Source organism: Cyanistes caeruleus, chromosome 1 (genome assembly GCF_971803275.1).
Source record: "Cyanistes caeruleus chromosome 1, bCyaCae1.hap1.1, whole genome shotgun sequence".
Lineage (NCBI taxonomy): Eukaryota > Metazoa > Chordata > Aves > Passeriformes > Paridae > Cyanistes > Cyanistes caeruleus.
Window position 1 is genome coordinate 38,852,885 of NC_141701.1, and position 11,385 is coordinate 38,864,269.

The window sequence follows — 11,385 nt, forward strand, 5'->3', positions numbered from 1 at the left end:
AGTGCGGGGGAGTTGAGGAGTTGTCCCGATGGCCTCCGCCCAACAAACTGCTCCGTCCTTTGAGCTTTTGACTTTACTCCGGCCTCAGCGAAGAGCCCACGGAGCAAAGCGTCCTCACGGCCGCCCAGGGCCGCGGCTCTCCTTCCCTTCTCCTTCCCGGGGAGGACCCCGCAGCTCCGTGGCGTCCCGCTCCCCCCGCCCGCCTGAATCCCATCCCGGCGGCCGGCAGCCCCGGGCGGAGCGCGGACAGCGCCGCGGCAGCTGCAGCCCCCAGCCCGGCGTTCTGCCGCTGCCGAGCGGACACCGGCCATGCCCTCCCGTGCCGTGCCGGGTCCTGCCGAGCCGTGCCGGGTCCTGCCGAGCCGTGCCGGGTCCTGCCGTGCCCTGGCGTCCCGCCCCCGGGCATCCGCTCAGCCCCGCGCCGGGGCGGGCTGCTGATAAAGGCAGGGCTGCTCCGCTCCGCCCTGCTGTGCTCCCGGCTCCCTCCGTGCCCGCCCGCCCCAGAGCCGCTGCGCCGCGCCGGGAGGCGGAGGTGCCGTGCCCGTCCTGCAGGCCGGCAGGCCAAGGTACCCCCGGTGCCGGGGCGCTGTGGGCCGGCGGGAGCCGGGACGGGCCAGGCTGTGCGGGAGCTCGGGAGGAGGATCGAGGGCCGTGGGCAGCCGGGAGCTGCGGGGGGAAGTGGTGAGCCGGTGACCGCAGCTGAACGCTGCTTGTGGGGTTACTTAGGATGCTGATTGGGTTGGTAGGCGCTCTGTGCCGGGTGACAGTAAGGTTATCCAGCGTCCTCCGGGGGCTGAGGAATCTACTGCTGCACTTGGGCAGCCTTGGCTACGGGACTACTGTATTTTTGTGGGATCGTAACTCTCCCGGTACAGTAGGAAAAATTCATCCTTGCCAAACGCTGCTAGGTGATTGCGAGATCAACCTTAAGTCCTTCGACTGGCAAAGGTGATGTGCCAGTCAGCTGCCAGCCTCAATCCCTGTGATTCGTGAGCAGGGATGGTGGTCTTTAAGACCCTGTCAGGTCTGCAAGAGCCTGTCGGTGGTGAGTGTTGGCACATGTACCGACAAACCTTTGCTGGCCAAGTTATCTGCTCCTGAAATCTTTCTGATAAAACATCGTAGAATGTCTGATACTTCTCTACCCAATAAAAGCCCTCCACACTTACGTCTGTGTGGACACAGGCATACTAAAAAACAATACAAGGCATGAGAAGTGATCTGAGATCTTGTGTGTACCAAAGGCCCTTTGATTAATTCACCTGTAAATATATATCCTTGCTCACTTTAGTTAAGAAGCCAAAATCGGCCAAGTGATTGGCAAATTTGTCTGTATGGATATGCTTGATTACAGTAGCTGGTGTAATTATCAATACTAATGAATTGAGTGAGAATGGAGACCCAGTCAAGTCTGGGTTAGGGGAGAGATGTGTCTGTGGAGATTAAGCATCTCATTGAAGGATGCAGAGGTCTTCTAACAGGAAGTCTCCTGTGGTCTGTATCCATAAACTCTGCTTCATTAAATGGAAAGTCACACTTTTCTGAAAGATCTAATGTGCTTTTGACCTATACTTAAAGAATTACTGTCATAAATTTTAAACTGAGTTTAGGTCAAATTGTGTATTGCCTCTGAAGGCAATTGCCTTGCTTGGTTTTCCGTAGGGATTAACTTTAGCATCTTTATCTATGCCAGAGATACCAGTCCCCTTTCATGCAAATGGAGGGTTTTATGTTAAGTGCATTAAATTAGTGCAATAAAGTTAAATGCAGCAACTACATTTATTTTAAAGAATTGTTGCTTCTGTTTTTAGACTCAACAAAAAACTTGTGGTTACAAAATCTTGCACTTTTTTTTGTGTACAGGAAATTTAATAACATTTTTTCCTTTATAACTCCATTTTTGCTTAGAACCATAATAGCTCTATAGATAAGAGAACCTTATTACAGGAAACGCCAATATTGGCACTAGAAAAATGTTCCAGTGCTGTTTTGATATTTGTTTCATTTCTTACTGGTGTTACTGCCTCTGCACACATTTTGTCACATTTTAATGAGAATGAAGACTAGAAAGTACTCAATAGAAAGTATTCACCACATGACTTTTCCAGAAAGAACTTGTTTGCCTACCCACTATGTCTTTGGCAAATATTTTTCTGTTATCAGAACAGTTTTAAGCTGTCCCAATGTTTCTGCCAGAAGACTTTCTGAAATATCTAGCTCTGCTCTAGCAGAGACCTGTTTCTTTTCAAGACTGGCCTAGTTTCCCATGCAGAAAACCTGAAACTCGTGGTGACACGTGTACATTCACATGCTAAATTTCATGAACTTTGCTCAGAGTAGCAGGGATCTAAGTGACCTATCTCCTGGCACTTGTCAAACATGATTACCTATACACATAGATAGCAAAGTTAACTGAGAGATGTAATCAGTCTGGGCATGTAGTGCTAAAGGTTGAAGTGTAAGTGCCAGCGTGCTCTTAGCTGAGAAAGATGTTATTGCTTCATAATGTTGTTAGTCAAAGATTAAAACCTGTTTTGACCAAGGATGAATTTCTTGCACAGCTTTTGTACACTGGGAAATAAAATAACATTCCTCCAAGGATTTAAAAGCCTGCTTGGTGTCAGCATTACTGGAATGTGTACAGATTGTGAAGTTAAGCACATACCTGAGCTGGTATGATTCAAGCCTATGACATTTGCTTAATGCAGGGAGGTGAAGAGAAGAAACTCTACAGCTTTGCAGTGCATTCTTAAATGTGTTCAACTGCAAAAGCAGGCTCTCCTCAATAACGGTAGTACAGGTAGCTGAAAAGTCAGTAGTAACAGACAGTTATTTATCTGGTGTGCTTTGGAGATTTATAAGCACATTATCTTCTGAAGCTCCTTATGCTCATGTTTTTTCAGCACAATTGGGACTGTGAGTAGTTTGCGTATGATTTCATGGCGACAAGTAGTGCCTACAAAGTCATAAAAGCAGAATTTTTCCTGACCTATAGGACTAGTTTGTGGGCACTAAAGTGCTTTCATCAAACCATAAGTTTTGTGTTGCAATTGTCATGCATTTCTGTTTAAGATGCTCAATGGGCAGATTTTTTATTAGTAGTAGGGTGTATTTATTTTAGATTTTTGTCCACATTCTGTCAGACCAGAGAACAAAACCTATGACATGAGGGATGGGGAGTCTTTAAAGCAGATGAGGGCAGGTGTTTCCACTGCTGCTGAATGGTAAATGAATTGTGTATTGCATCCTGGAGGAAAGTGGAAGCAGCCTGAAATGAGTCAGAAAAAGGACAAATGGGTTAGATATGCAGGTGTAAACCTATATATTTTTTTGAAAAAACACTCAAAAGCAGGCTAGAGAAAATATTTAGAATGGATCTGAAAATGTTTTTGCAATGTTGATATTTGCATTTTCTCTATGGTTTACCCTATCTGGTAAATGTTTTGTGTTTTTTATCAGGTATCTGAAGAAATAGTCTGAAGATGAACTTCTTCCTGGAAACATTAAGATTCATTGTACTTACTGTTTATTATTTACTGGAGTCACTGGTGTTCTTGGTTGTTCCTGGACGGAAGAAGAATGTTAGTGGTGAAATTGTATTAATTACAGGAGCAGGAAGTGGCATTGGAAGAGTCTTGGCAATAAAGTTTGCCAGCCTGGGAGCCACAGTGGTGCTCTGGGATATTAATCAAGAGGGGCTCAACTGTGCAGTTCGACTGGCCAGAGAAAATGGAGCAGGAAGAGTACACTCTTACATCTGTGACTGTAGCAAAAGACAGGATATCTACAGAGTAGCTGACCAGGTAAAGTATCTTATTTGTGGCTTTGACATTATTCCAAGATAAGTGCAAGCATGGGTGTAAGATGCATTATTAAGTTTTCCAGTGAATTCAAAGTAAGAGATTTAAGTTAATTGATCCTGAATGTATTGTGCTTCATATCTATTTCAGGAATTCTGTTTTTTAGAATTGACTTGTATATCTCTATTCCTTAAAAAACAGAAAGAGCCAGCTCTCTTTTTCAGTAGCTCATTTTAACTGGGTAGCTTCTCATTCATTCATTCATTCAATTACTGAGCAGGCACTTAATCGTGAAGTGCGGAAAATCAATTTATTGAAGCTAAAGCAGTATTTCAAGTTCTGGCAGCCTTTTACCAAAAGACCATACATTGTAAAACGGATTAACTGCTTAGGCAATTTTCAAATAATTCCATTGCTGTGAAGAGATTTTTGCAGACTTACTTTATCTGAATTAATAAATATATCTTGATGTCTTAAATATTCCTTTCCTTCGTTGCTGCAGAGCTTTGTAAACATAGCATGCTGTTAGTTAATTCGGACAGACTAGCAGTATTGCCGAAAGCTAAAATTGTTAAACAGTTTCAGGTGTAAAAACCTGCTCTCATTTGCTTAAAATTTGCTAAATTTAACTGTTGAACTAAGAGGTTTCCACAGTGAGTCTTGCTTGGGGATGAATTTTTTTTTTAAAAGTTCAGCTGTCTTCAGGAACATCTGTTGGCTGAAACAATGTTTTGGTGATCTTTAAGAAGCTCTAGCCTTCTGTCTTTTTCTATCAGTGCAAAAACTACTACGACAAGCTTTCTGATATGTGAAGCTTGTGCATGAATTGCAGCTTGTTAGAGGCTGGTGCTATTGGTTTTGTATTCCAGTAACGCTGATCAGCCTTGGTCCCCCTTGCAGCTCTGTTACACCAGCTGAGCTGGACATCTGCTGTCCTTCCAGAGAAGCTGCACATCTCTCCACAGGCCTGTAGCTGTGCTTCCTGCTGAACTGGGAGGACTGGAGGAGGAGTATTGTAGTGTGAAGAATACTGGAATGAAGCAGATTAAAATTAATCTTTAGTTTTGAGGACTTGAATTGAGTCCTCATGGGCCCATGGAGAAAAGCAGTGCCTGAGCCATGCTGGCCAAATTTAAAAACAAGAGAGAACAGGGTGTAGATCTGTGTGACAGTGGTTCAGGATGATGCAAACAGAGCTAGGCAGGACAAAGAAGTTGTAGTAGGGTCCAGTTAATGGTCCCTCACTTATGACCTTCTGTCAGCAGTTCAGCAACTGACAGATTCACTAATACTCCTCACGCTGATCTGCATAGAAGAAAACACCCTACTACCATTATTGCAGAAATGGCATGTCCTGCTGCTGATGTAGAATCATACAATCTTACCAGTTACAAAAAGACTTTAGTATTAGGTGGTACTCAGTGCCTCTGTTTCCTTCATGCAGTGTAGTAGACTTTGGTTCTTAGTGTTCAGCATCAGCCTTTGCAAGATATGACAGCATGGTTCCAGGTCTTTTTTCCCCTTCTGGTGATTCAGCTTTATGCTTTAGACTTGGAGTTTTCAAGACTATGGTGAACTAAACTCATGCTGGCAGCTCAGGATATGTTTGAAAACTTTGCTCACAACAGAACAGTCTTAAAGCCAAAATGAAGTGTATGTGAATCTTTAGTATGTGCTTCACAAGCCACACAGAGACATCATGAAAAAGTTACTCTGGTAGGAAGAAAACCTAAAGGCTGTGCATGTATCAGGTCATTGTTTCTTTCCTGTACCAACAGGATGAGGGACAGCCTTTTGGCTATTAAAACCTATAGCTTAAAATTTATTTCTAATGTCCCTGTTCCAGAAGTATCCAACTTCTAAAGCTTAGTTAAAAAAAATAGACAAGATTGGAGCAAGTTTAAGGAAGACAGGGAAGTTAGAATAAAGATAGAATAAAGGACAGATGATAAATTACTCTTTAATTCTTCACTGTTATACCCATTTTACTTTTCCCAGATAGCTCAGATCAATGATCCGTACTTCAAATACTGTATTAAATATTTTCATTCTCCTTTGGAGAGCTGACACAATATCTTGCTATCTGCTGGCTTACAGTTGTTCTCTCAAATGAGTCTGTTCATGAATGTTCTCCATTAGTGCAGAGATAAAATGAAAACTATATTTCATCTTACTGAATTAAATGTATAGGTATTATTTTTTAGCCAACTTAATTTCTGGGGTAGAGTGTACCAGATTCTAGTCCAGAATTGTTCTTTAGTTTTAAGATGTGTTAACTGTAACAAAATACTTGTTGTATTAGTTAAGCTTTCTACATTAAAGACTTATCTGGAACATTTGAGCTCGGAAACAGAGGCGCTGAAACCAGTAGCTTGTGTGGAGCTGTTTGGCTCCACAAATCTGAAGAAAATCCATTTAAGAGCTCACCTTTAAAAAGGCATCAGGTGAGACTGTGCAAACACCTGAGGTGTTTGGATGCATAACAAGCATAAGTTAAACTTATTTAAATGTGTAATATTTCTTTTGTTTTCATATATAATACTTGAAAAGAATGTTTTGTGTTTATTGCACACTATCTTCACGCTTTTTGTTTTAGGTTAAAAAAGAAGTTGGCGATGTCAGCATCCTAATCAACAATGCTGGTATTGTAATTGGGAAGAAATTTCTTGATTCTCCAGATTCACTTCTAGAAAAAACCATGGAAGTGAACATAATGGCACACTTCTGGGTAATACCTGTATTCTGCATATACATACTAAGACATACCTTTAACATGTTTTTAATGTTAATTTTGCCTTTTGGAATTAAGGAAAACATGGAAGGATACAGAGCTCTTGGAAGTTCAGTCAGAAATTGTCAAGAAGTCACTTACTTTGCTCAGGAGTCTGTAAAATTTTTAAAACGTATGGAAGAATGGATCCTTTGTGAATCTCTAGTGTAGGCAGGTGGAAGAAGTTCACATTTAGAAATTCTCTTGAGGACTAAAGTCTACCATCTGATAAATTCTGAGGCTAGTCGTATGTTACAGTCTCATTATTAATTGACAAGAAGCAGTCCCACCCTAATAATTGCTGCCCCTAGTAACAGAGAAGTGTTCAATTCTACTTCAGTTCTTCTGTTCCATTGGTGTTCCAGTTGTTCTGTGGCTGTGATAATTTCAGTAAGAAACACCACATGTTCTGATAATCCTCTTAATACTAAGTGGAGCTTTTGTCCAGAATGACAAAAGTTTTTTTTCTTTTTCTTCCTTTCAGTGAAGACAGGTCACCTATATGGTGTTTCTAGCATAAAGAATTGTAAAGAAAATATTCAATCATGTTTCAGTTTATTTAGAAATAAATTTAATCACAAAGATTTAATTAATTTAATAGAAGAATTTAATAGGAGGAAAACATGAAATTAAAATCTTTGCCATTTCACAAAATTTTCAGTGAACACTTAATTCTAATTTGAAAGAAACTTCATGACTAGCTTAAGCTCTATATTTAGCTTTCATCAAGTTAACATCTGTCTTGGGTAGTACTGGTGGGGTGGGAACTCCCCATTTAAATTATTGGAGGTTAGAATTCAAACAAGCTCCACATACATACACACACACATCCCTTCCATAATGGAAGGGGGAAAGCTTATTTAAACTGTTGGGAGAATTTCTTTAAAACCAGCAAACACCTTCAAAATGTTTTGGCATGTAGCTTACTTAGTGAAATGTTACATTTCAACTCTGATTTGCTTTGCAGACTTACAAAGCCTTCCTCCCAGCAATGGTTGCCTCTAACCATGGACACTTGGTTAGCATAGCAAGCTGTGCAGGACTGTGTGGAGGCAATCAGGTTTCAGGTAGTGTATTAAAGCTGATATTAATTGAGGTAATTAGTTGCATTTTAAACTCTGCAGTCAATATGCATGGGGGAAAACAAAGCCAAACTGATTTCTTTGCAAAGCATTTTCCAGAAGCCTAGCAGTGCTGTGAAACAGGTTTTTTCTGTCAAGGCAGAAGGCTCTAGATGCTATATAGAACTTTGGATTCTAAGAACCTCAATGATGTTAAAATTTATTTGTGGGTTTCTGATAGGGAAGAGGCCACTTCAGATTTAGAGGAAGCTCAGAGGGCATTTCTGGAACATGTATACAAAGAGGAAGAATATGAAATAAGGTGACACAGCAGTAAAAGAAATCTAGCTCCAAGGGAATGATAATAAGTACAAACCGAGTTTCAAGTTAAAACCACATTAGAAAGTCTTGAAAATGTGAGTTTGAGGCGTAATAAGTGAGTGCATGGATTTAAAGAAAAAATGGTATGAAAAAATAATTTAATTTACCATTGTTCATTAGAGAATGGAAAAGTGATAGCAGGGATGTCATGAGAAACCCTCTGTCTGTCAGTCTAGAACAACTAGAATGTCTAGTTGATTTAGGAGGGGAAAGAAAATGAATGAATCACATCAAATGCAAATTTTAATCTAATCCTGAAAACCGTTCCTATTCTGATGTGAAGTTTAGTATTGGACAGTAAAGTTTAATTTGTAAATTTAAATATTTAACTGCAATTAATGTTTTATTTTGCAGATTACTGTGCAAGTAAATTTGCAGCAATTGGTTTTGCAGAATCAATTGATATGGAGATGAGAGCTTTGAGAAAAACTGGTGTTAAAACCACAATTGTGTGCCCTTTTGCCATAAACACAGGAATGTTTGATGGTGTTAAATCCAAGTGAGTAAACTCCTGTGAGGTTTTTATGAAAGTTACAATTTTAGCATGTTATAAGCCCCTATTTCCTTTATGAAAATAATGAGCTGGGCTTTTTTCTACTTGTATTATTCTTAGAGTTCAGATGGGTGTTATTAGAGATTAGATAGCTGTCCAGTGACTATGCAACATAAAAGGCCTAGGTACTTTACTGTTCATTTAAGCTAAAATGTGAAGCATAATTGGTGTCCTTTCCTCTGCAGAAGCCATATTTGTCCATTTGTCCAAAGCTCCATTTGTCCTCTCTGGTTTCTAAACCCTCATTCTCCTCCTGAAATTGACAGCAGAGCTTTGCTTAGCAAAGCTAATATATATGCACGTATAATGGCAAAGTTTAGAAGCCAAATAAAAGTCTGGTGTGTCTTAATATGAAGGTCTCTGGTTTTGTCTTATTAGAGACACTCACTCTAATGAAGATTCTGTTGTTCATAGGACTTGTGGTATTTATTTCTTTTTTAGTTGAATAACTGTAAAATTGAGACCTTTTTTGAATAAAATGTGAATCCAAAGCAATTTGCTATTATAGCTGTAAATATTTTCTTTTCCAGATGGCCACGTCTGGCACCTGTTCTGGATCCAGAGTACGTGGCTGAGAGGATAATCAGTGCTGTTCGGCAGAACCAAGAAGTATTGTTCATACCACGCATCATTTATACTTTATATGTTTTGAAATGGTAAGTTATGTTTCTTTTCCCCTCTCCTTCTGTCCAGGGATGCTTAAAGTATAAAAGAGGTTTTTACTTATTGGTGTGAATTTTCATTAAGCTATGCACATTTTTGAAAGGGTTTTTTTGTTTGTTTTTATGGGTTCAGTCTATCCTTGGGCCACAAAACAATGGCAGAAATGTCTAACTGTGCCTTGCTGACTCTGTTGGGGTGCAATTTTACTGGGGGTTATAGAGACTGGGCCTTCTTCTCCATGACTGCATGTCAGAGAATTATTAGTTGGAAAAGACCTCTAAGATCATTGAGTCCAACTGTAAACCCATCTGGTGTCTTGCTCCAGCATCTGGGCACTTTTGACTCTGTTGCAAGCCCGGTTGGAATACTGATCTATCTAATAACTCAGGCTGCCAAATGAATGTAAAGGATATTTGGAGAGGACCAGTGGGTCTATATACAGCCTTTGCCAGTATTAGCCAGGTTAAACTAATTCTGTGATAAAACTGTACAACTCTTCTGATGTCTGTTTGTTCCTTTTTATCTTCTTCTTCCATGTCCCTACCTTACAGCTTCCTACCAGTGAAAGCAGCTGTTCTCATGTTAGACTACTTTGGAGCCTTTGATATCATGAATACCTTCAAAGGTCGACCAAAGAAGGAGTGAAAAAGCACAAAATTCAGACACCAGCAGCTCTAAAGTGGATGTTGTTAAAGGTGGTGGTGGGAAAAGCTTGCTTCACTAGCAGCTGTGAACTTTGGGTGCCTCATTTCTCAACAGCAACAAGATTTTGAAGAGTTGCTTTTTAACTGCCAATCAACAGCTTTCATCTGAACTATTTTTTTTTAGTGCAGCAAATTGTTTTCACCCCATTATGAAAATACATTAATTGAATTTAGTTGCTTTGGTTTATAATGCCTTAAATGTGATCCTGCATCACAAACCAGTAATTGGCAACTTTGGGGGGAAGACCAAGAAACCACGAATATTTAGCAAGTAGCTAGAAAAGCTTGGAGTGGATCTGACTTCTTGTTGCCATTCAGTGAACCATGAGGATGGGCTGTACTGCTGGTGCCATTACCATTCCCTGGTAAGGGAGAAATTCAAGAATTTCCTCAAACAACAGATTCTAACTCTTACAAATGAAAGTTTTGTGAGATAAAAATATGCACTGTGTTGGTAAAAAAAAAAAATAAAATTACACTTATTAACTTTGGAGGTGTGATCTCTCAACATACAGATGACAATGGATGTTGGGGCAGGGACAGGGAAAGATATGTAAATTAAGCATTTGTGTTGCTAATCTACTTTGTGCCTAATTTATTTTAAAAGCTAATACCATGACTGCAACTTTGTAATAGAAGTCTTTGTATCTTTTAAGTACAGTATTTTAAGAACTATTTTTAATTTTCATCTCCTAAGAAGAATAAACTTGTGTTTGTAAAGCATGAGACTTCCAGTCTAGGTGGGCTATTCAATGTCTTGGCAACAAGACAACGAACTACTATAAGAAAGGGTATTGTCTTGTATAATAGGGGTTTCTCTTGGGATTATTTCAGAAGGCAGTGATGGTGACAGAGCTGAATGGTATCATTACAGCTGTCCTTTGAGTAACAGTATAGTGTTTAGCTTCTCTGAGTTGGGTGACAGGTTGCCTTGTGTCTACAGAGACTTGTTTTACTTTCCCTTTACTCTTAGGACTCAATTTATTTTGAGCATATGCTGAAGACGCATTGCCCTTTTTGACAATGGATGCTTAGAAAGCTACCTTGACTTTTTGTAATCCAAAGCAAGAAAAAGGAAGCTTATGTGCATGTCACTTCTGTACATGCCAAGTCCACTTCATGTCACAGTTCTCTGCTAGCAATTGGTATAGCAACTGAAACAGTATGGAGAAAAGGAGGACTTCTTTAATGGGGAGTCTTTTCCTTTAAATGATGGCTCAGAAACTACCTTCATTTCCCTTGTCTATACAGTTAGTAAGTAGCAATTAGCAGAGAAAGGTTCGCATAGCACTATTTTACTACTGATGAGCAAGAAACACTGAGTAAAATAAGTATGTTAAAAATCACCTTACCTTTATGATGGATTCATGAGAGCTAGAATTCAGACTGATGAAGAAGATATTTGTTTCAATCTCCTTTCAGATCTTCAGCTTTTCTTCCTCAAAAGTTTTAC

General features: G+C 40.0%; 1 protein-coding gene across 2 annotated transcripts; it reads left to right on the top strand.

The window, feature by feature from the left end:
• Positions 1-233: 233 nt before the first annotated feature.
• LOC111924713 (epidermal retinol dehydrogenase 2-like) lies at positions 234-10,658 on the top strand. 2 transcript variants are annotated; one of them, XM_086887327.1, is made up of 7 exons: positions 234-566; positions 3,460-3,803; positions 6,397-6,528; positions 7,538-7,637; positions 8,367-8,511; positions 9,096-9,221; positions 9,780-10,658. In XM_086887327.1, exons 2-7 carry the CDS (start codon positions 3,483-3,485, stop codon positions 9,871-9,873), a joined length of 918 nt encoding a protein of 305 aa, XP_086743453.1. In that variant the 5' UTR covers positions 234-566; positions 3,460-3,482; the 3' UTR covers positions 9,874-10,658. The 2 variants fall into 2 exon arrangements, with proteins under 2 accessions (XP_086743453.1, XP_023776787.1); XM_023921019.2 differs by having other exon boundaries at positions 556-681.
• The last annotated feature ends 727 nt before the right edge of the window (positions 10,659-11,385 follow it).